Source organism: Euleptes europaea, chromosome 11 (genome assembly GCF_029931775.1).
Source record: "Euleptes europaea isolate rEulEur1 chromosome 11, rEulEur1.hap1, whole genome shotgun sequence".
Taxonomy (NCBI): Eukaryota; Metazoa; Chordata; class Lepidosauria; order Squamata; family Sphaerodactylidae; genus Euleptes; species Euleptes europaea.
In genome coordinates this window covers 57,046,969-57,072,239 of record NC_079322.1, presented here as the reverse complement: position 1 = coordinate 57,072,239, position 25,271 = coordinate 57,046,969, and the positions used below count along the sequence as shown (strand labels likewise).

The 25,271-nt window shown below is 39.4% G+C and overlaps 1 protein-coding gene across 3 annotated transcripts in view; it reads left to right on the top strand.

Annotated features, from left to right (window-relative positions):
* Positions 1-24,758, top strand: part of NEBL (nebulette) — a 171,023-nt gene extending 146,265 nt beyond the window's left edge. Inside the window, exons 18-25 of one of the 3 annotated variants that reach the window (XM_056857607.1) lie at positions 1,825-1,917; positions 3,250-3,342; positions 3,797-3,901; positions 4,765-4,939; positions 9,054-9,146; positions 9,755-9,880; positions 17,787-17,902; positions 24,327-24,758. In XM_056857607.1, the coding sequence (XP_056713585.1) occupies positions 1,825-1,917; positions 3,250-3,342; positions 3,797-3,901; positions 4,765-4,939; positions 9,054-9,146; positions 9,755-9,880; positions 17,787-17,902; positions 24,327-24,503 (978 nt within the window). In that variant the 3' untranslated portion in view covers positions 24,504-24,758. The remainder of the gene's footprint in view (positions 1-1,824; positions 1,918-3,249; positions 3,343-3,796; positions 3,902-4,764; positions 4,940-9,053; positions 9,147-9,754; positions 9,881-17,786; positions 17,903-24,326) is intronic. The other 2 variants (XM_056857608.1, XM_056857606.1) reach the window with 2 other exon arrangements.
* Positions 24,759-25,271: the final 513 nt, after the last annotated feature.

The following is a 25,271-nucleotide window of genomic DNA, read 5'->3' as shown; positions in this document are numbered from 1 at the left end:
CTAAGAACAGTCTGACAAAGCTTAAACAGTTCAAAAGCTTTCCTGGGTCTGCAAGGAGAAGTGTATTATTTATCACAGGTCTTCTCCCATGGATGCCTGTTACAATCAAACAAAATCATATGTGTCTGCTGCAGCAATACTGATAGTACTTCTAAAAACTAGCATTGGCTTTAAAACAAGTTTTACCCTAGAACAAGAGGAGGCAGAAGTGACTATGTGAATAGCTGGCACTAAGAACTCTACAAAAATTACTCTGAAAAGATATCACAGATTTGAGTCTAGTGGCACCCTAGAGACCATCAAAATTTTCAGGGTATAACCTTTCAAGAGTCACATCTCCCTTCAAGAATCAAAGCTGCCTTCAACAGATACTGGTTTCACATCTAACTTTTCTACTATTGACCAGCATGGGTACCCTCTGAAACTCTGAAAAAGTGTAATTCATACACAGCCCAGAACAAACACAGCCCCTTCATTACCGATTATTACAATGAAATATCAGAGAAGATAATATGTTTCAGAATCAGGTTTCTAAAGCATTATTGACTGTATCTTCTGGGATAGGGGGCAGTGCTAGTATTGGACACTTGTGAGCCCAAAGCTTGACTGATTCAGTGTGCAGTTTATTGCATCCTGGCCAACAAATAAAGCAAGAGAACAATAGGAATCATTGGCACAAGTTGTTTCTAAAGATGCAAGTTGATATCCTTCCAATGAACACTGCACACTTACACAAATTATAAGGTGATTTACAGTGCCATTCTACGCAGAGTTATAATTTCTAAGCTGATTGAGTTCAGTGAAGTTCGAAGGTTGTAACTCTGCTTAGGATGAAATTGTTTGAGATCTTGCATTTGTTCAGTGTTTCAAAACCATCCCATCTTGAGCTGGAAGCTTGTTAAAATACTAAATAGTATATTGGATTGGTTCAGAGGTGCTTAAATCATAAAGGCTAAACATCGTTTCTAAAGCAAGGCCTTCCTTATGGCATATTCCCTCCCTTTAGGTATTTTCAGAACAAGCAGTTGTAGAAAGAGGCCAAAAGAGCATCATGTTTTTGTCCAGCAATATGCTAGAACAGTCCTTGGAATATTAGTATAGTACTGTTTGTCAACCACTATCAAGAAGGGGCTGTCATGTTTTGCAACAGTTGTTATCCTTCCACCTGTCTTCAAGGCAGTGTAAACTGCATTGTGCTGTAGAAAAGAGCAGGAGTAGCACCTTAAAGACTAACAACATTTCGGGCAGAGTATGAGCTGTAATTGTGCATTGTGCTATAATAGTAATTACATAAGCTTGAATAATATTTGTAAAGCAGTGAGAGCCTCACATACTGGTCAAGATGGTAACAAGCCGCCCTGCCATAAAAAACCTGAATTTCTGAGCATTGCATTGCGTTCCAGAGCACCTTAAGGATATAAATCAATATCACCATAATAATCTGAAGCCCACAAGTAAGAATTAACACTCTTCTTCTGGCTGATGTGGTTCTGCCAAGCATCTCTTGAATCTTGCATGGATTCAGCTTTGATAGGCTCATCTGCATTCCATTGCAGAAGTAATTCTTCTACATTATAAATCTCCCAGTACAGAATCCTGAAAAAAAATTGCTTAATGCAAGTGTAAAATGATATAATGTGAATTTTCAGTAGCCATTACAAGTTACAAAAAAAGAGATTAAAACATTATTAGTTTCTGTGATAATTGAACTGACTTATGGAAGCTTAAAACATCAACAATAGAGGCAGTGCAAATTAGTTCTTGGAATGTTGCCTACTTTTAAAAAACAAGCTCATAGTATTTTTTCCCTTCTGTTTAATGAAGGTATTCTATAAGAAGGGAGTAGGTGCTGGCACAGCAGTAAAAGAGACTCTTGAGACTGAGCGAGTAAAGAAAAATCAGAAAAATATAAGTACAGTAAGTTTTGTTAATGTTAATTATTTCTTTGCCCTAATAATAATAGTAATAGTAGTAGTAATATAAATTATTATTATTAATATTATTAATAAATGTTCCATGGAAAATGTGTTAGTATGAAAATCTTTGGATCCTAAACAAGTTGGAACATGTACTGAATTTTGCATGGTAGACAGTTTTCTTTGCATAGATCCCGAAGTTGTAATGTAGTTTTTATTGATTTATTTGAAAGTTTATACTGATCCGGGGCTCAAAGCGGGTATGAGCAATCACAGATAAAACCATAGAAAAATCAATGAAAAATATCCAAATGCCCACTGGACTCAACTGAGCATGCATAGCAACAGCCATACATGGCAATTTGTTCTTGTTAAAGTAAATATGTTTATATGAGAATTATTTGTGAGTTTATATCCCTTACTCTCCAAATTTTGCCCTGCAGTATAACTAGTATATAAATAGTATAAGAACATTATAAAATATGACAATAATACAATTTAAAATATAGAAAATACAAACCATATAGTTCAAATCAGCCATGAAATCTACCCCAGGATTCTGGAACATCTACAGCATTCACAAAAACTTAGAGCAGGGGTGTCAAACATAGGGCCTACAGGCTGGATCCAGCCCCTGGAAAGCTCTTATCTGTCCCATGGGCCAGCCGAGGCAGCCCCCCCCCCCCCGATCTGCATTGGCAAGGCATGGCCCAGCCTGACCAAGTGACGTTTATGTCACATCTGGCCCTCGTAACAATTGAGTTTGACATCCCTGACCTAGAGTGTAAACCTACATAAAAACAGGGCATAAAAGCAATGTGATAACAGGCACGGAGCTAAAAATGCAATTAAAAGTGTGAATGAACAAAGACATTTTGGCCTGGTTCCTAAAAGGCAGTAATGTAGTTGTCAGGCAGACCTCAATGGAGAGGGCATCTTTGCCATTGAGAAGTTCCATCTGTGGCTGCCACCTACCTCACTTATAAAAGCGAGGGCTCAAGGAGGACTGCTTAAGATAACAACAATTGACTTAGCTGGACAATGCAGAAGAAGATGGTACTTCAGGTACCCCAGTCCCATACCATTTAGGGCTTTAAAGATAAGTACCAGCACTCCTGGTAAAAGATAGGCACCCAGTGTACATCTTTCATCTCTGTGGGCATGTTGTGTGGATGAAATGTATTAAAAACAAATTATGTTATGCACAGTCTGTTAAATCCCAAAGCAGTTTGAAAACCTTCAGTTTTACTCCCAAGTAGTATTTAATGCAAACACAATTAATAATAATTCATATGAAATGCTATACTTTGTGTTTTGTTTTATAAATTAATAGGTTTACTATAAAGAGCAGCTTGGCAAAGCTACTTCTGTGAGCATCACTCCTGAAATCGAGAGAGTCAAGAAGAATCAAGAGATTATCAGTTCGGCAAGTTCTTTGGTGGTTCTTGTTGATTTTTTATTATTTTGGATAAGTAAACCCATTATCCTTTCTATGGTGTATACTATTAAGAAGGATTTTTTAATTTTTTAAAATTCTTTAAAATGAGATTTATTCCTAAAGTTCATACTGACAGAAATTGAATATGAATAATCACTTAACAGTAAAGCTGAGATTTTCCTTTTGCCGCTATTGGCTTTCTGTGCTTTGATTTTATTTCCTGATGAAATTGTCAGTGTGCCGTAAAGTTTTGTGTATTTAATCAGTTGAGTAGAACACATTGTAGCCAGAATTAAAATTATTTTAATAGATTGATGGGCACTCACTCACTCACTGCCAGTCCCCTTTTTAATTTGGGGTAGAACAGTAAAGAGAATTTATACATGCCGTTTAAGTGTTTTTTTCATGAAGCATCATGGCTAGTGATCATGTATTTTTACAGGTCAAGTACAGCAGCGATCAGCAAAAGATGAGAGGTAGACCTAGTGTGATTCTAGACACACCTGAGCTAAGGCATGTCAAAGAGACACAAAACAACATCTCAATGGTAGGGTACATTTTTCATGTGGCTGAAATGTTCTAATGAACAATATTTTTCTGTAGAGTGGATTGTACTCCTCATTAATGTAGGTAACTGGCATCATACTCCTTGAAAGTATTTAGCAGCTAAAGGGATGAAATAGTTAATTGTATATAAATGTTGTATTTTTTTTTACTGTACTAATAAAATTGTTTTCTTAACACCTCACTGTGTGGCTTCTTTAATACTTCACATGGTTCCTCTCTGTTTCAGCATCTCAGAGTGTAACTGGAGAGGTGACACACACACTGCCTTGTGCATGCTCCTGGTTGTGTGCAAGTGGAATTCTGAATGTGTTGTGCTGATTGAATTTGCTGGCAGGTTTATGTACGTGTGAGTTTCTAGTATAAAGCCCCTTAAGGTACTGGGTATGTGTGTGCACATTAAAAATTACACAGATATTTCTAATACCTTGGTAACATGTATTCAGGGTTTGTCCTGAAATTTTGCAGTGGTTGATTCTAACTCTTTATATGAAGCATTTGTTCCTACTACATCTGAATTTGTATGAAATGTACGGTGCTGTGGAAGGGCTTTTGTATTGTTACCTGCACGTGAATGTAACCGGTTAACATTAAACATATTAAACAGCATGTCGCTTTTTATATTAAAAAGTATTGTAAAAAAAAGACCTCAAAATATTTTTAAGAAAGCTGGCGTATGCATAGTTGGATAGCTTCTGGTAATGAACCATTGCATGGTGGTTGTTAGTTGCTTGGATAATAAGAGCATAAATATTAGACAAAAATAATGATGATTCTTCATCTTTTGCCACTTAATACTCTTAGTTATTGGGTAATAATAATTGGGTAATTCTTACTATTTGGCAGATCAAATACCATGAAGATTTTGAGAAGACAAAAGGCAGAGGTTTTACACCAGTAGTTGATGATCCTGTGACCGAACGGGTGAGAAGAAATACCCAGGTGGTTAGTGATGCGGCATATAAAGGGGTTCACCCACATATAGTTGAAATGGACAGAAGACCTGGAGGAATCATTGTGGGTAAGTGAATACTAGTGAAAACAGTTCTTTGTGGGCCAGCTCTGCTGATAGTTCCCATAATGAAAAGAATAATCTTGCCCTCATATTAATGTTTATTCTCGTATTGCATTATTAACCATATGTAACATTAAATATATGTTGTTTCATATTATTTTTTTAAAGATTAAAATGATAGGTCTGTCTTGGGTTATTGGAGAAATAATTGTCTCCTGCAAAACTGAAGTAATTAGAAGATTAATTAACACAACAGATGATGAGAAAATAGATATTAATCAAACATTAATTTGCTCTACAAAGGCAAAAGGTAAAAGAAAATGGAGGTGTAATATAAACATACTTAAATTGTTAATTCAGAGGGCAGATTATTAAACATTTCAAACTTTCTTTTATAAAATGTAAGCAGTCACGGAGTAAATTGCCACTGACATTTTTATCTCGGTCACTGCAACTGGGATTCAGCTTCATGTTTTCAGTGTGTAGAAAAAGAATCGTATTTTGGAGGAGAAATGCATTTTTATTTGGGAGTTATAAGAATTATCTTGTGTATTGAAAGGAAAATTAGTAATGTAGTATTGCCCTGAGTACTGAAATTTTTCATTTGTATTTTCAGAGTAATTAAAAAAAACCCAAACTATTCTTACAATGTTTGACAGTGTTTAGGTCATTTATGCAGATAAGAAATAGTGAACAATGTCGTGTACTTTTAGGACCTTTGGAAAATCAGAAGAGTACAATAATGTCTCTGCTTCCATTTGTCAGCTTTACTGTAAATGTATTTTTTTTTTGCTGTATTTCATGTTAACACAGTTGTGACCACAAGTAGGATGTATGGTGCTATGTATATGCTTGTCATAGTCATCAGTTTGAGAAGTAATAATTTCTCAAAATATAATTAGCCATTTCAGGTGTTTATTCCACGTATTCTCAGATAGCAATTTACACATGGATTCTTGGATGCTGTTATTACCATAATGGGTCCTTTTAGATAGCTGTTTCTCACCGCAAACATAGTCCTTTAGTAACTAACAATTTAGTGCTATTCTAAACTGAGCAACCCCCTTCTAAGTCAGTTGAAGTCAGTGGGCTTAGAACAGTATAACTCTTCTTAGGGTAGCATTGTAAATCAGGAAACCTAGTACCTTGCACCTGGATTGATATTTTATTAATCTCTGTTTTGACATTTGCTAGCATACACTTAACGGTCCCCGCTCCCCATTCCCAACAAAAAGCTGGCGCAGCATTGTCGCTAAAGGGGGCGTTCATGGCCTGAAGGGCATTAGGAAGCTGCCTGCCGGCAGCGCCACACCCCAGAACGCCCCAGGAATGCCTCCTGGGACACTGGCGCGAGAACTCGCACTGGCAGGAGGCTGGCAGGAGGCCAAGCCAGCATCCAAGGGCCACTCTGCCATGGCAGAGCAGGGGGGGCAGTGCAAGTGGCACAGATGCCAGGATAGGGGTCACAGCACCTCCTAAGCCCATTCAGCCCCTAAGCTTAGGAATGGGCTGTAAAAGTCTCAAACTACTTTGCTAAATAGCTTTAAATGAAGATAGAAGGTCAGATGGAATGTATACTGCTGGTAAGAGAGGACTGAATGAAAAACTTTGACAGGTGTTTTGCATATGGGTATGGACATAAAAAAGGATTAATTTTGGATCTAGAATTGGGGAAGGTATGCTTTTTGGTTACCCTAGATTTTCAGGAATCTGTTTATTGTTTTGAAAATATTTTCAGGTATTTTTTTGGGGGGGGGTCCCCAAAATTTAGGAACATTTTATCACTTGCTCTCCATCTCCCACCTAGTCATCAAGAGCAGGGAGGGAGGGGAAGAGAGGCTGATCTTGCCAAACAGCTGTTTGGTTGCATCTCCTTCCCTTAACATTTAAAAGGGCCGTTATTTTCTATGGGAAGAGAGGCCTTACAAAATCAGTGGCCAGATCTATCCCCATAAAACATAATAGTACTTTAAGATTTAAAGGAACTGGAGATGCTGATTCAGCCGATCCGACAGAGCTGGCCTTGGAGGCTAGGTCTACTGCCTGTAGGCCACAATGGAGTCATTATTTCATATAGACAGCAGAGAGGTCAGGTCTACCACCCATAAGAAATAATTGGCTCATTATTTCCTATGGGCATTCGAGAGACTAGGTCTACCTATACAAAATAATGGGGCCATTATTTCCTATAGGAACACCTGGCCTCTCTACTGCCCATAGGAAAGAATGGCTTCATTATTTTCTGTGGATGGTAGACCTAGCCTTGGAGGCCAGATCTACCTGATCAGCTGTTTGGCAGCATCTCTGGTTCCTTTACATGTCAAAGGGCTATTGTTTTCTATTGTTTGATTTTGGAGTCCAGGCTTCCCCACAGAAAATAATGGCCCTTTAAAATTTAAAGTCTGGATGACACTACCAAACAGCTGTGTGGTGGAGCAGCTTCCTCTGTCTCCCCCTTCTCTCCTGGCTCCTGAACCTCAAAACACTTCTGAAATTCTGGGAGATAAATTTTCATTACTCCCAAAATTTGGGAGTGTTTGGGCTCTTTTTGAATATCTCTGAGCTGACCCAAAACAGCTAACTTCCTGTTTAGCTCGGGTATACCCAAGTGCACACCCCTTGTTCTACATTGCAGCTTCTGGGCTGTGGCTTTAGGGCAGAAAGCAGTGAGAGCAATTTGGCAAGAACTTGGAATTTCAAAAGCAGTACCCTTGAAAATATACAATTATTCTTCATTCTCTTCAGATTTTACTAATTACTCCCCATGAATTATCCAGGGATAATTCCATGTTTTAGACTTTTTAGCTTGTTCAAATACTGTTTATGTATAAACTCCTAAATGGTAGGTTGGCCATTTTCACTGTGTATGCTACTGCAGCCAGGAGAGAAAGAAGCAATAAAAATACTTGTCATGAGTGAAATGTCATAGAAAACAAATTCCCTTTAAAAAAAAAAGGTTTTAGGTCACAATAAAATTGTTTCCCATAAGAACATAAGAAAGGCCCTGCTGGATCAGACCAAGGCCCATCAAGTCCAGCAGTCTGTTCACACAGTGGCCAACCAGATGCCTCTAGGAAGCCACAAACAAGACGACTGCTGCAGCACCATCCTGCCTGTGTTCCACCGCACCCAAAATAATAGGCATGCTCCTCTGATACTAGAGAGAATAGGTATGCAGCATGACTAGTATCCATTCTAACTAATAGCCATGAATACCCCTTTCCTCCATGAATATGTCCACTCCCCTCTTAAAGCCCTTCAAGCTGGCAGCCATCACCACATCCTGGGGCAGGGAGTTCCACAATTTAACTATGCGTTGTGTGAAAAAATACTTCCTTTTATCTGTTTTGAATGTCTCACCCTCCAGTTTTAGCAGATCCAGTGGTCTAGTATTATGGGAGAGGGAGAAAAACTTCTCCCTGTCCACTCTCTCCAAACCATCCATAACTTTATAGACCTCTATCATGTCTCCCCTTAGCTGCCTTCTTTCCAATTCCCATTTCCTTCTCTGAAATAAAGCATTGTGTGGCTTGAGTAATATACATTAAATTAAATGAGAAAATTTGATACTGTCAAAACTCTTATTTTATTTGAAAACAGTGGAGTAACTGAGACACCAAAGGATTGATAGAGATGTTCAGTCCTTTCTGTTGTTACAGGGTGTGTGGGTTTGTGTCTGTTTATCTACAGTCTGTTTATCTACACTGGAATATCTATGAATAGTCACATTGGAAAGGGACCATTGGTCAGAGCACATGTTTTGCTTGCAGTAGGTCTCAGGTTCAATCCCTGGCACCTCTGCTTAATATATCAGGAAACAACTTTCTCTGCCTTACATTCTGGAGAGCTGATGCCAGTCAGAGTGGACAATATATTTTCATATGATTTTAGAATTCTGGTAATCTCCCAGGTCTAGTCATAGAGAGAAAAAAACAATAAACTACTTTATAAAAATAATATAATGCACAGAGCATTCTTAAAAACTCAGTAAGAAGAAGGCAGCCTGGATTTTATAAGAATATAAATGTGCATCTGAAAATCCTAACAATTTATAGAACGTTGGTGTTTTTACTTTCTTCACTACCTCTCTTGTTCTTTTTTATTTTTATTTTTGAGAAAGACCTCAAAGTTTGGCGAACAGATCCTGGCTCCATTTTCGACATCGATCCCTTAGAAGATAATATTCAATCTAGGAGTCTACATATGATTTCGGGTATTATTTAACTCATAATTTCCCCCTATGCCTGGCTGTGGTTGCAAAAATAAAACTTGATGTGACTTGATGGCATTTTCCACCACCAAGTGGCAAAGAACAACAAATGACTTTGCAGATCACAATTTTTTTGATTATGGTGATAGCTTGTTGGACCTCTAAACTCCACTAGTTGTGTTTCCTGTTCATGATGTTGGTTGAATGAACTGTAATGCAAGTAGTAGTATCAATGTGATCCTCCACCTTCAGTCATTCTGCAATTTTAGCATTCTGTTGCATGTGTAGACCAGTTCTTAGATTGCACAAGGAAAGGCAAAATGGACAGTAGAATGTCTTGGGATGGAATGATACAAAATTTTGTGTTTGGTACAACAGAATGCATGTGGCCCATCTGCAATATAATACCTTGCATTTTGTTGGAGCAGTTGACTCAGTTTGTACATTTTGATAATCCTTGAATACCACTTATTAGTATCCCAGAGCTGTATCACACTAGATGGTGCTGGTGTGGCCAGTCACTATGTTTTCTGCCTTATAAAAACACCTCTCTCTCTTACTTTCTCATCTGTCTTTTAAGTATTTATTGCAGTATTGTTTTCTCTGTGTAGAAAAAGCAAGACGCTGTAGTGAGCAACATTTCCATTCTACCAGTACTTCTGTCATTGGAGAAGATAAGTCAGATGGTTCTATATTTTCTTATTCTAGTGAGGTAACAAGGCCATCTAATGAAGAAGGTACCCACAGATATCCAGTGTTTCCTGCTGATTAACACTCACAGTGTGACCAAGCCTTGCACTTCTCAAAATTAACTCTACAATCCCTGTTTGCATGTCAAACGAACAATTGTGTGACATGAAGCATTTGTTTTAGTGCCAGAGTCCGTGATTCATTGACAAAGTTTTTACATGACATATTTTTGCAGTATTCACAAATTGCAATATTCACAAGTTGTAATGTAGTATTCACAAGTAGATGTAATTACTGAAAATTAACACTTCTGGATTTTTTAAAAACTGCACTCACCTATGTCTAAATTGAATTCTGATCATACAAAAATACTTAGACTGGACTTCTTATAGATAAAGGTTTTCCAGTTGTCTGAAGTAGGTTTTAATAATTTGTTTTATTCTGATCTATTTTAAAAATTAGCGTAACTCACTTTGAAGCCTTTTTAGGAGAAAAGTAGGCTAAAATACCGTATATACTCGTGTATAAGCCGAGTTTTTCAGCCCAAAAAAAGGGCTGAAAAAGCCGGCCTCGGCTTATACACGGGTCAATACGGTAGAAGGGGGAAGGAGGGAGGAGGGAGGAGGGAGGGGGGAACTTACCTCTGCTGCCGAGCCACCGCCATTTTCTCTCGCCGGGAGGGGCCCTGGGCAGCCTCTCTGCAGCCGCAGAGAGGCTGCCTTGGCCCCCCCCTCCGGCCCCCGCCGCCATTTTCTCCCGCCGGGAGGGGCCCTGGGCAGCCTCTCTACAGCCGCAGAGAGGCTGCCTTGCCCCCCCCCTCCGGCCCCCGCCGCCATTTTCTCCCGCCGGGAGGGGCCCTGGGCAGCCTCTCTGCAGCCGCAGAGAGGCTGCCTTGGCCCCCCCCTCCGGCCCCCGCCACCATTTTCTCCCGCCGGGAGGGGCCCTGGGCAGCCTCTCTGCAGCCGCAGGGAAGCTGCCCTGGCCTCCCCTGGCCCCCGCCGCCATTTTCTCCCGCCGGGAGGGGCCCTGGGCAGCCTCTCTACAGCCGCAGAGAGGCTGCCTTGGCCCCCCCCTCCGGCCCCCGCCGCCATTTTCTCCCGCCGGGAGGGGCCCTGGGCAGCCTCTCTGCAGCCGCAGGGAAGCTGCCCTGCCCCCCGGCCCCCGCCGCCATTTTCCCCGGCCAGGAGGGGCTCTGGGCAGCCTCTCTGCAGCCGCAGAGAGGCTTCCCCGGCCCTCCCGGCCCCCGCCGCATTTTCCCCGCTGGGAGGGGCCATGGGAGGCCCCTGCCCGTCGCGCCGCTACCGGCCACGCGCCTGGGCGCCTTCCTCCGGCCGGCAGCGGCCTGGAGGGGCCTCCTGCCAGCCCAGGAAGGACGCGCCGCCGCTGCTTCGCCGCCTCTCCAGGTAAGGAGTGGGTTCAGGGTCTCTCCCCCTCCCCCCTTGGATGGGACTGCGGTCGGGGTGGGTCGGGAGGGCCTGGGAGGCGGCGGGAGGGCGACCTGGGGCAGGGGCCCTGCGCTGTAAAATGGCGGCCGCCATTTTAGAGCGCAGCATTGCGGGTAAAGGAAATTTCTTATTGCCCCTCGGCTTATACGCGGGTCAATAAGAAATTCCCTTTTCTGGCCTCTAATTTGGGGGGTCGGCTTATACTCGGGTCGGCTTATACCCGAGTATATACGGTAGCTTTAAATAAATTAATGTGTGTTGTGGGTTAGTGTGTCAGTCTAGAAAGAACCTTCATGATAGTACAATGCAAAGCTCATTTGGTGACCTTGGACAAGTTACTCCATTATCGAATTTATTTATAGTATTTATATACCACTTTTCTCCTGGAACACAGTAGTCAAAGTGACTTGCAAATTTTAAAGTAATAGACAATCCAATGTATGAGTACAATAATTTAAAATCCTAGTAATCAAAACATTTATTGTTCACAATCCTATTACAAAATTCAAATTTGGGGAGAAATCCTATACCAGCAAAACAAACAAAACAAAAATAAACAAAAATCTACCTACAGAGACAAAAAATAAAAAAGCTGGCAATGCGCAGGCCAAGGTAAAACTTGTATTACAAATGTAATATGTACCTTTGTTACTATTTAATTGATTTTAATATATACAAAAACATGAACACATTGTGAGTCTTTAATATAATTTCATACCATAAGTTGAGTGCCAGTTGATAAATTGTCTAGCACATTTAGTACCTGGTTCCCCACCCCCATTGTTATAATTTGGCCAAGGTGTGTAAGCAGCTTCTTCATCTACCTCACAGTTTTTACAACGATAGAATGGCAGGGTGAGCTCATAGTCACCCTGATGTCTTTAAAGAATGGGTTGCATAAATATATAAATACATATTCAGTTATGCAGATGTTAGTAATTTCAGATACATTAATCAGGAGTCAGTCTGTTTATTATCTTTGTGCTCATGAGGACAGGCAGTGTGAGAGGGTGTTGAGGAGAACTTAGAGATTGCTATGGCTTTTAATTGCTTGAGATCATTATAGTCAACTGATTTTGCACACTAGGGGTGTGCAAAAAGATGTAGCTGCCCTGTTACAATGTCTGATATTTGTGGTATTAGATAGGATCAGCAATATCTAATAACGTGAAAGATGCTCCTGGATATTCACAATTCCAATATTTCACTCCTGATAAATGTTGCAGTCGTGGATATTGTCCAGGAGGTAGCCAGAGCACTTGGTCTGCATCACACTTGCCCTTTAAACACCCTTTAATACTTTAAAGAGCCACTGTTTCAATAGGTAGTTGATCTGGCCCCTCAGATTCAGAGACCAGGTCTACTACAGTGGACTTTAAAGACTCAAGGAGTTTTAAAGGGAGGCCTAGCTAGGGAGCTCTCTCTCTTTCCCACTCCCTCACTGTTGCTGCTGCATCCAAGGAGGGAAGATGGACTTTGGTGCATAAGTCCTTTTAAACTGTCTTTAAACTTTAAAGGACCATTATTTTTAATGGGAGGTAGACCTGGCCTCTGGACTCATGAGGCCAGGTCTATTGTTCAATCTTTGCACACACATATATCATTTTTTTCTGTAGGAATCACAAAATTATTATGATCTGTGAAGTATACAATTTTTAAAAAACTATATAAAACAGCAGGCAAAAATAGTTTATTCAGCAAGCCTCCTTAATACAGAAATATTTGGTCTCTCAGCATTTGGTCAACTACCTCGCCCCACCCCAAAAGGTAAATTGAAAATAGGCCTGTGATTAGCTGCATCCTCTAACCAGAGAGAGCTTCTTTAGAGGTTGAGAAAAAAAATTTGTATTAAGGAACTATATCTAGGCTAAAGCCACTCTTACTTTCTCTTGGCAAGGTTTAACTAGCCAAGAGGTCAGGGGTCCAGTGGCCTTTTGATGGTGTCTGTGCATCACACACATAGGAACTCGAGTTTGCACATAGTATTGCTCAGAAAGTTCTGCCCACCTTGAGGATAGAGACGGGCACAACAACAAATATTAATTAAAAATACGGGATTTAATATTGGAAATAAAGTCAAATATTTAGGTATATGGATATCGAATAATAATCTTAATTTATTTCAGGACAATTATGCAATTCAATGGCAACGGATAAAAAAAGATTTGATAAGCTGGGAAAAAGTGCCACTATCATATTATTAGGAAAAATCTATTACAAATATGGAATAAATATAAAGTAGCCTTTGAAAGTAAAACTCCCGGCTGGATAAATCTTATAGAAGCATTTATGAGAAGAGGCGCACATTTAAATTTGGATTGTAATAATTATAGAGAAATGATTGAATATAGAGATGGGATATGGGTATTGAAAACACGAGAAGAACTTCAGATTAAAGATTGGTTTATGTACCATAAATTAAGGGATGTTTTTAATAAGGATAATAGGTTGGGTTTTAGTCAAACCAAATCTAAATTGGAGATTATATTAATTAAGGGTAATAAAGGACTGATAGGTAGGATTTATAAACAACTTATAGAAATGAACTTAGAACAGGAAAGAATAAAACCAGTGATGTTGAAATGGATGAAAGATTTAGGTTATAATATAGATTTGGAGATTTGGGAAAAATTGTGGAAAAAGGAGTTTAAATTCACTATTTCGAATGAAATAAGAGAAAATTTATACAAAATGTTTTATAGATGGTACATAACCCCAGTATTACTAAGTAAAATGAAAAAAGAAGATAAAGCTCTCTGTTGGAAGTGCGGTATGGATATAGGTACATTTATGCATGCTTGGTGGTTTTGTAAAAAAATTAAGGGATTTTGGCGATTAGTTTTGAATGAAACTAATAATTTCATTAAATCAAAAATTAAGAGAGATCCCACCTTTTGCTTATTGGGTATTTCAAAAAAAGATTTAGAGAAAGGTGACAGAGTCATATGTCAATATAGTTTTGCAGCAGCAAGAATTATAATTGCTAAAAAATGGAAGCAAACGAATAAACCTTCAATTAAAGAGTGGAGAGAAAAACTATGGATGTATATGCGGATGGCCAAAATTACAGTTTCTTTACATGGTAAAGATATGGAAGAATTTAAATCTACATGGTCAAAGGCTGCCGCATATTGGGACAAATTGGTAAAAACGGATTTTAAAAATATTATTAACGAATTATAGTATAAAGTGATTCTTAACTAATGACATAATAATAGAATTTTTATATATTGCCACAACATTCCATCGGAAGTTCCTTGGTGAAGGGCACTGTGGTGGGGGAAGGGATTTGGAGTCAGAGCACTAATAGGGTTTTATAATGAATAATGTAATAGTAGTTAATCAGTGCTCTGTATATGTATTTTTTCTTTTTTTACTTTGTATTATATGTATTTTTTTTTCTTTTTTCTTTTTTTCTTTTTTTCATGTATTCTTTGTATGTTTTCATTTTGAAAAAGCAATAAAATTTATTTAAAAAAAAAAAAGGATAGAGACAGCAACCTACATGTCCCCAAATGGGTAGAGCTGTACCTCAATTTTACCCAAACTGACACAGTAGGTCCAAGAACCATCTGTTGCTGGGAAGGTGGGTAGATTGTGTGACTGCACAGATTACCATTCAAAGGAACATACTCAAAGGTACGAACCTCTGGCCATGCTCAGGCTTAAGTATCTGAAAGGAGGGGGATACCAGTCCAAATGATACTGAGCTGCTGCTAGCAGGATCTTCCCAATTTTCTCTCCTGCTAACTTAGCTCTAGAAGTTTCTAAGTGACACTCTGAGCAGGCTGAAGTTCCTATATGTGTGGTGGCATAGATGACCACTCAAAGAACAGTATTTAACAGGCAAGCAACCTGTCTTACCACAGTGAGGAAGCGTCATCAACAATCCATAGAACTCTGAGAATTGGATGCTTTTGGCTCAGGATAAGCCTCACCTCAGCCTCCCAAACCAAATGAAATTTGAGATCATAGCTGTGCAATTCTGGTACAATTGTAGAATCAGTTCTTTTCTGTTTTTTTTTTTTGTTATACATTGTCATACCCTTACACAGTTAACATATCTTACTCTATGTGACTTGAAGATAAAGCTTCCAAGTGTTTTCTCATGCTTTCTTTGGATTGTTGAAATATGTTAGAGTCCCAATTTAAAGGATCATGCTTTTTGTGTTTCAAACCATTTCTGCAAATGAATATACATGGATCACTAATAAGCATGCTTGTTATTGTGTCTGCACTTTAAAGTGGATTTCAAATTGTGCTTAAATAGGCATATGAAATATTCATTGCAATCTTCTGTTCTGCTTGACTATATTTCTGGGCCGTTTGAAACTATGTCTTGTCATCTCAGTTTTAAGTCTTAAGACTGAATAATTTTACTGCTCCCATCTGCCTCTGACAACAGGAGGTAGACTGTGTTTCTTATTTGGAATGTGTATCTCTAAATGGTTGGGTTTCTGAAAATTGCGACATTCTTCAACACTTGATGACAAGCAAGCTATGTATTTTCTGTTGCTAAAAATCAATGTTAAATAAATTGGTTAATGCGGAAGAATCTCCTGTTTTATGATGTCTTTATAATATTGCTTCAACCCCTCCACCCCAGCAGGGATGGGTGGGGTTTGCTGGTGGCCTACAGAGGGGAAGTGGTGGGTGTTTCAGTGCTGGTTCATGCAAGTACATCACATGAGCGGCAAACAGGTGAGGATTTATGTAGAGCTCCAGCATATCGCCTTCCAACTTTCTGACCCAGCTCTAGTGATGCAAGGATCATCTTCCATGACCCTGGTAAAGAGCTGAAGCTGCATGGTCAGTCCATGAGGGACCTAGAGAGCTAAGTATTGCTTTAAAGTGCCTATGTGGTATAAAAAGGAGGTGAAAAATTGCCCCACCCGAATTCTTAAATGACTTCAGAGATACCAGTTTGCATGGTAGGCTTCCTAATTTCTGGTGACAGCAGCAAGACTGTGGAACTCTGTCCCCTGGGATATTTGTTTTGTCCCATCTCTTATGAATTTTAAGAGCTATGTCAATGCTGTTTGTCAGCCAGCTCAGTAGGGCTGCAAGCTTTTCAGTGCTTCTTTGAAATGTGGAGAATGTTGTAAGCTTCTTTAGACCCCATTGGGGGGGGAGTGAATACAATAAATAAAAAATAATCTACTCAGAATCCTACTCCAGTCTGTTCAGTGGGGCTTATTCTTTCTAATAGGAGATTTTGTAAATTATTTTGCACTTTCTCCAATATCTTAGAAAGGATGTGCTAGTATTGCATATGTTTAAAATTTTAAGCAAAATTTCCTGAAACCCAAACCAGAGTGATTTGCTTTGTAGTGAGTTGACAATGTACACTGTGCACATGAAAAGGCCTTTTATTGCTGAAGTTGCTGATGGACTAAACTACCCCTGTTTGATAAACTAGGTGGAAAATGAATCCTATTTGTTCCCCAGAATATTTGAGTTGGCTGAGCAAGAGGTAGAATAGTAGTATTGGGGTGGGCAGTCCAGCAAGAAGAAGTTACTTTTCATGGTTGGCTTGAATTGGACATGCCTACATTTTTAAAAGAAGTACATTCTTGTTTGTTGGAAATGGTAGCTATGCTGGTCTGCAGTAGAAGAACTAAATCCAAGTTCTGCAGCACCTTAGAGACAAACAAGATTTTTGGTATATACCTTCATCAGAATTGCGAGCTTTGTCTCTTGAAAGATTATACCCTGAAAATCTCGTTGGTCTCATAAGGTGTTACTGGACTTGAACCCAACACATTTTTATTTGTATGTATTGGTTAAAAATTGTATTTTTAAAGAGTATATAAACTATTACAAGGTAATGATGAGTGTGTTGGAGTCAGAGTGAAGAGAACTGGGTCCAAACCCCATTCTGTCATGATGTTTCCTTGGTGACCTTGAGCAGGTCATTTGTCTTACCAACATCACATGGCTGTTGTGAAAATAAATTGGGCAAAGGAAAATAATGTACATCATCATGAAATCCTTGATAATGTAATAGACAGATTAAGGAGAATTTTAAAATACGAAAGTTATGGTCACATAGAAATTTGGTTTCTGAAAAAACAAAAATCTAACCTTATACGCAGAGGCCCCTCTCAAGTGAACTGGGGAGGCAACTTGGCCGTTGGACACTTTCATAATAGGATGCTTTCATTTAATGGAAGTATTTTGTTGATTCAGCATGTGTTTTGTGTTTTTTCTATTTGTAATAAGAACAATTTATTTTCTGAAGTTCGCTCACAGGGTAACAATGTAGTCATATGTAAATTTCACTATTTGCATCCACTCGGTTTGGTGTGCATGCTCTTGATTATTATCTCCAGTTTTTCCTAAAAGATACTTTGTTCTGCCTAAGCCAAGCTTATCAAAGTTCTTTCAGCACACTGCAATTCCTGTGGATTTAGCTGCTTTTCTGATTGGGGGAAACCACCACTTTATACAAGGAATCCCAGGGCACTCTCTAATTGCAGTAATATGTTTGTGTTTCTTTCTCATGCAGCACCTGTGCTTCCTGGGGCGTATCAACAAAGTCAGCCCCAAGGATATGGTTACATGCACCAGACTAGTGTGTCATCTATGAGGTCAATGCATTCACAGCCACATTCAGCTAGCTTGGTGAGTATTAAGCTTAATGTTTAATGCCTTTTTTATTGCAGATTCTTTTGCAAAAGGAAGCTCCCTTTTCATTTAACAATATGTTGGATATAAAGCAAGAATGAACCATTAGGAGTACAGCTTCTAATACTATTCCTCCTATGTTTGTCAAGAGTTCCCACAAGTCTTCATGAGGTACATTAATAACTAGGTTCTATAGCAGGTTTTTTTTTAGCCCCTTAGTGCAAAGTGGTAAGCTGCAGTACTGCAGTTCAAGCTCTGCTCATGACCTGAGTTTGATCCCGACGGGAGTCAGTTGCAGGTAGCCGGCTCAAGGTTGATTCAGCCATCCATCCTTCCGAGGTTGGTAAAATAAGTACCCAGCTTGCTGGGGAAGATGACTGGGGAAGATGACTGGGGAAGGCACTGGCCAACCACCCCGTAAACAATGTCTGCCAAGTAAACGTCAGGATGTGATGTCATCCCATTGGCCAGGAATGAACCGGTGCTTGCACAGGGAAACTTTACCTTATAGCACTTTTTAGGTTTCTGTTTATGCAAGAGATTGTGCAAATTATACAGACTGAAGAGCTACCTTGGATTCAGCTCCATTTTTTTTCTCATTCAGTGCTCTAGTACAACATGCTATACAGTCTTTTTGTGAGCAGCAGATGCCTTCCACATGCAGAGGAGGCCATCTTTGGATCCAACCCCAATCCTTCATAATTTTAAGATACTTCTTTAAATCCCCCCCCCCCCAAAAAAAAAGACTAGGCCTAAAATAAAATATTGTTATATGTACTGAATCATGGAAGTACTTTTTCTTTTAAAACAAGAGTGTTTTTGCCCTGGCAACCCCAAATGATGACATGAGACAAGTGTGGGTTCAGTTAGTTTTATTCATTCATTCATTCATTCATTCATTCATTTATTTAAATAATGACTGATCTCCTTCACTGCTTATTTAAATAAGCTGATGACTTTGAGGGCAGGCTGCACTAGTCATCCACCTGGTCTGCCTTTCAGGGAGGTCGACCCTGGCTCTAAACTCAGCCAGCGCTTCCGGATCCAGCTAGAGGATCTGAACTAACCACTTTCCAAAGGCTTTGCCTCTGTAAACCATTTAGCAACAGAGTTCTCCAGGATTTCTCTGTTAAAGGATGTTTTTTTGCCATCAAGTCACATCTGACTTATGGCGACCTCTGAGGGGGTTTTCAAGGCAATAGATGGTCAGAGGTGGTTTGCCATTGCCTGCCTCCACATCACAACCCTGGTATTCCTTGGAGGTCTCCAGTCCAAACATTGCCAGGGCCAACCCTGCTTAGCTTCTGAGATCTGACAAGATCAGACTAACCTGGAATAAGGATGATTATCAACCTTTAATTCTGATAATACAAAAGAGTAAGGGTGAATTCAGTTCTTTGAACTTTAACCAGCGAACCAGGCAGAAAACCTGTAGAAATTTTTATCTTTTATTGAGAAAATAAATTATTCTCTTTATTAAACAAGACAGAAAAAATATAAGCAAATAAAAATAAACCCTACAATTACTATGAAGATGAATGCTTAAATTTTCAAAGTCCATAGCATTATTTAATCATATTAATGAAATCATATTAATGAAATCATATTAATGAAATCATATTAATGAAATAATGAAATCTCACCTAGTCTTCTAAAAGTTCCATCCAGAGAAATCTGATTTGCTTGTCACACTAGTGTATGTGTGTGTGTAAAGTGCCTTCAAGTCGCAGCTGACTTATGGCGACCCCTTTTGGGGTTTTCATGGCAAGAGACTTAACAGAGGTGGTTTGCCAGTGCCTTCCTCTGCACAACAACCCTGGTCTCCCATCCAAATACTAACCAGGGCTGACCCTGCTTAGCTTCTGAGATCTGACGAGATCAGGCTAGCCTGGGCCATCCAGGTCAGGGCCACACTAGTGTATATTTATAGGAAAATATCAATTTAATCTAGTTTCCTTCTTTGGTTGAGTGCTGAGTTTACTGGATCAAGGGAATGCTGTTAATGTTTACCTGGATTTCAGTAAAGCTTTTGATAGGGTTCCTCATGATGTTCTGATGGATAAATTAGAAGACTGTGGAAAGGACTCTAAGATAGGTTGATAGGGAACTTGTTGGAGAACCGCACTCAAAGAGTAGTTGTCAATGGCATTTCATATGATTTGAGGGAGGTGACCAGTCGGGGGCCACAGGGCTCGGTTCTGGGCCTGGTACTTTTCAATATTTTTATAAATGATCTGGGTGAGGGGGTGGAGGGACTATTCATTAAATTTGCAGATGACACCAAATTGGGAGGAGTAGCGAACACACCAGAAGAACACATTAGAAAAGTGGTGGATGTGAACAAGATGCAATTAAACAAGGATAAGTGCCAAGTTCTACATCTGGGTAACAAAAATGAGGAAAACACATACTGGAAGGGGGATACACTTCTGGGTAGCAGTGTGTGTTAACAAGAACTTGGAGTACAGGTATACTGTAAGTTAAAACAGCTAATGTGATGCAGTGGCAAAAAAGGCGTATGCAATTTTGGGGTAGTATCAACCGAGGCATAATAGCCAAATCGCAAGATGTCATAGTCCCACTGTACACTGCATTGGTCAGGCCATATCTGGAGTATTGTGTGCAGTTCTGGAAGCTTCACTTCAAAAAGGATGTGGACAGAATGGAGTGAGGGCAGAGGAGAGCAATGAGGATGATCAGGGGCCTGGACACCAAGCCCAACGAGGAAAGACTGAGGGACTAGGGAATGTTTCATCTGGAAAAGAGGAGGTTGAGGTGAACATGATTGCTCTCTGTAAATATTTGAAGGGCTGTCACTTAGAGGAGGACAGGGAGCCATTCCTGTTGGCCGCAGAGGATAGGGCTTGCAATAATGGATTTAAATTAAATTATTTAAATTATACCGGCTTGATATTAGGAATTTTTTTAGACAATAAGAGTAGTTCAACAGTAGAATCAGCTACCTAGGGAGGTGGTGAGCTCCCCCTCACTGGCAGCCTTTAAGCAGTGGCTGGACATTGAGCAGGGGGTTGGACTAGATGGCCTATATGGCCCCTTCAAATCAGAGGGTCATAGTTTTGATAGGCTTCCATATGTAATAACTGAGGGCACAGTCCACCAGGAATTTGTACTACACAAATTCCATTGAAATTAATGGAACCTATGCACCGTCATGGTCTTCTTACTTAGGACCCATTCACCAGTGGATTTTGTACAGTAGAACTTTTCAGTTATGTGTGCCAAAAATGAACATGTTATACCTCTTCCCCACCAAATCCTTATTTTACTGTTTTGTCTTCTCTGAGGTTTAGTCTGAGGAAGAATAATTTGTTTAATAGCTTTCAAGGGCCAAGTTTAAGACCTTAGAGCAGCGTAATTCTCAGTTACATAACCCAGGGACTGCGTGTAGTAGTAATTAGAAACTAAATGTTAATCGAATTACTAGGTGATACCTCCTGATAACCTTGTGTAAAATACATATGGGTAATTTTTTCTCAGCAGCATGAAGGGGGTAATAAAAGTAGTGCTGAATTATGTTCACAAGGTTTGAGACATTTTCTGTTTTTTATTTTAACAAAACTAAATAAACACATATGTAATAAAGCTATTCAAGCCTCTAGTAGCATTGGATTTGGATTTCACACATTAACAGATCACTTCAGGATACAATAGTTCCATATTAACATACCCACCCTCATTAGCACATTATCTTGATACTTACAGGACAATGATTAGCACATTACCTTTGATACTTTTTGCAGGACAATGATTCAGCTCAAACCCAACCCCTTTCTGACTATATATTACTCTTCCTACACACTTGACACTGAGAGACACTGTCCTTCAGTGTTACTCCTCTGAAGATGCCTGCCACAGCTGCTGGCGAAACATCAGGAAAGAAAATACCAAGACCACGGTCACACAGCCCGGATAACCTACAAGAACCTCTAGTAGCATATTTCTAACAGAATTTGCTTACAAAATCTAATCTACTGTAGATATTTAGTATACTTAGCTATCTAATAATATTTATCTCTATAACGTTTACTTACCTCTTCCATTTCAAATACGTTGATCACATAAAACACCACAGAGGAAAATTAACTTTTCATTTAACTATTTGAGCAGTTATCGCTAAAAGTAACAGCACAACAACCACCAGTGTCTTAATAGCACCAAATGAAGACCATGATTTCCTTGGTTTCCAATATTTGATGATCAATATCTGTGTGAGGCTTCTACCCTCTGGCTGGAAAATGAGATTATGTCTTTATTTCAAGATAATTAATGAAGGATTTAAATACTGTTGAAGAAACACCAGAAATAATTTGAACAAAATGAATCTATAAAGTCATCATGCCTCTGGTTCTTATTAAAGGCTTTCTGTAAACAATTAAGCATCGTCATGAGCATTTCCTCAAAACAATATATCACAGTAGTTAGTGGGCAACTTTGGCTTTTGTATTTGTATTGGCAGGAACATGTACAGAAGATCTTTGTTGCTTACTGGCTAACACATCTGATTGCATGGTTTTGGTGAATATTTTAAGATATAGCTACAGTTTGAAGAATACCATACATAAATACCCAGTCTAGCATGATCTTGTCAAACCTTGGAACCTAAGCAGGGTCGGAAGCTAAGCAGGTCCTTGGATGGAAGATCACCAAGGATGTCTGCTGTGGCTATGCAGAAGCAGACAATGGCAAGCCTGTTCATCTCTTGCCTTGAAAGAGATGTGTGGTCACCATAACTTGGCTGTGACTTGATGACACTTTAAACACATTAGGGCTGTACATATTGGTTTACTGAAATACAAATAACCTGAAAAAACCTTTTCGGCATTTTTTAGGATTTTTTTTTTTTACCAATATAAAATTTGGTGGCAATAAAGAGAGAGGAAAAAAAAGCGGATTCTGAATAATACCATTTTTTTTCACCATTATTCAGGGCTGCTTTGACCATGCCACCATTTCCCCCCTCCCTCCCCCCTTACTTACCTGCCTCTGACACCAATCCAGCCCGCGTCATTTCTCCAAAGTCTGGATTGCAGTCAGATTCCCCCCCCCCAGGCTTCTCTGGAGTCTAAAGAAGCCCAGCAGGCGGGATCTGGCAAATCCACCCCCCTCCTGCACACACCATTTCTCTGGAGCCCAGAGAAGTGGTGGGGGTGGATTGCTTTTAGATCTGCCCCACCGGCCTTCTCTGGGGTCTGGAGAAGGCTGGCGGGGCAGATCTAAAAGATTCGGGGTGGTGGTGGTATTTTTTGGCTTTGGGTTTATTAACCCGATTTTAAAAAAAAATCTGGGTTTTCCAGATTTCCAGATCTAAAAGATTCGGGGTGGTGGTGCTATTTTTTGGCTTTGGGTTTATTAACCCGATTTTTTAAAAAATCTGGGTTTTCCAGATTTTTTAAATATTTCCGGGTTTGATAAAACCAAAGCTGAAAAATACCACCCCGAATCTTTTAGATCTGCCCCGCCAGGCTTCTCCAGACCCCAGATACCTAAAACACATACATAAAATTTATTACTGAGTGAGTGTATGCTGTTTCAAGAATGCTGACTGAGGTGGGTCTTAGGGACCATTATCACTCCAGTCTTGTCCATCTCCACTGTTTTCTCTGTTTTTTGCCTCAAGGCCCAGTCAAGGTGCTGGTATTGTCCTATACCCTATATGACCTATATATTGACCATATAGCTCTATATGGCTTGGGACCAGCATACCTTAAGGACCACCTATTCCCATAAGAACCTACCGGAACATAATGGTCATCTTCAGAGACCCTAGTTTGTGCACCTCCATCATCTGAAGCTAAAAGGGTGAGAATCCAAGGAAAAGCCTTCTTGATCATGGCACCAAACCTGTGGAATTTTCCTCAACAGGGATATTTATCTGTCCCTTTCTGTCATTATCTTCTTCCCTTACTGATCCTCCCTGCTGTTTATGTTTTTTAAAGGGTTGTTTATATAGCTGTATTGTTTTTAAAGCTCCTTTTTGTTTTCTACCTTGAGGGCCCTAATTGGGTGGAAAACTGGAGTAAAAATGTTTTAAATAAATAAATATAGGTGTAAATACCTGTATCATAAGGTGGAGGAAAAGTAGCGTGAATCCTAAAGTTCTGCTCTGGGCATAGTATTTCGCTCATCGCTTGTGGATTATTGTTTTGATCTGGTTGTGTGATATATGAATGATAATAGTATAATATGCCTGTTCATAGCATTGTGTTCTCCCTTCAAGTGGATAGTTGTATTTGATTTCTGACCACCAAGGAAATAACTCATATTTATGGAATTTTTAATATGCAGAACTTTGTATTTAGAATGATATACCCAGCTCAGTATTCATCACCTTCTTTTATGAAGCGTTTCGTGTTACTACCTTTATTTAATGGACTTTCCCTCCTCACTTTTTCCTTAACAGAGAACATACAGAGCTATGTACGATTACAGTGCCCAAGATGAAGATGAAGTTTCCTTCAGAGATGGTGACTACATCATCAATGTACAACCAATTGATGATGGCTGGATGTATGGTACTGTTCAGAGAACTGGAAAAACTGGAATGCTTCCGGCAAATTACATTGAGTTTGTTAATTAATACCATTAGTCCTCTTGCGCTTTTATTCTGATTTACTTACACTTTACAAAAGTACTTTTAAGACTCTACCTTCATTACTTCCCTGTTAATGTAACCGTCTGTGCTCAAATGCTGGTCCACAGTTCCTCTAAGAAACCGAAGAAGCACTGAGCTCCAAAAGTAAGCTGCTTAAATTTATATATAAAAACAGACTGTCAGTGGAAACCTGGTGCTTCTAATCACGTAAAGGTTTCTATCAATTAGCTCTCCAATATAATTCTGTAGGCCATAGTTAGCTTTTAAGTTATAACCATAAGCAGCTGTTATCTTTAATTTGCGTGACTTTGAAATTGTAAGAGACTATAGTTGTGCTGTTAAGGTTCAAGCCATTAAAAGCCCAAGTGAATTGAATCATTAAGATATTTTTGTCGTGATGAATGCTGTGCACAACAGTTGCTTGCTACTGCCAGGCAGCCTTAAAACAACGTGTATCTTACTCTTAATGGTGAAGGTTTCCTGACACACAGTCGTCTTGTGTACCGTATACTCCTCTGAAACTTTCATTGGCTCTCTCATTCATTCTCTCAACACTTGTCAGTCTTCCCAGACCACCAGTTGTGAATGAGTCATAATATAGCAGTGCCTTTTTGCACAGCTAGAGACAATTTTAGGATGCATTCAATGCCTATCTTTTATATTTTATTTATGTCAATCTTTTCTATTTTCCCTTGTATTAACAGTGTTTATATAGAAATGCCTATCTTCAAAGCACTTTACAAGTAACAATTA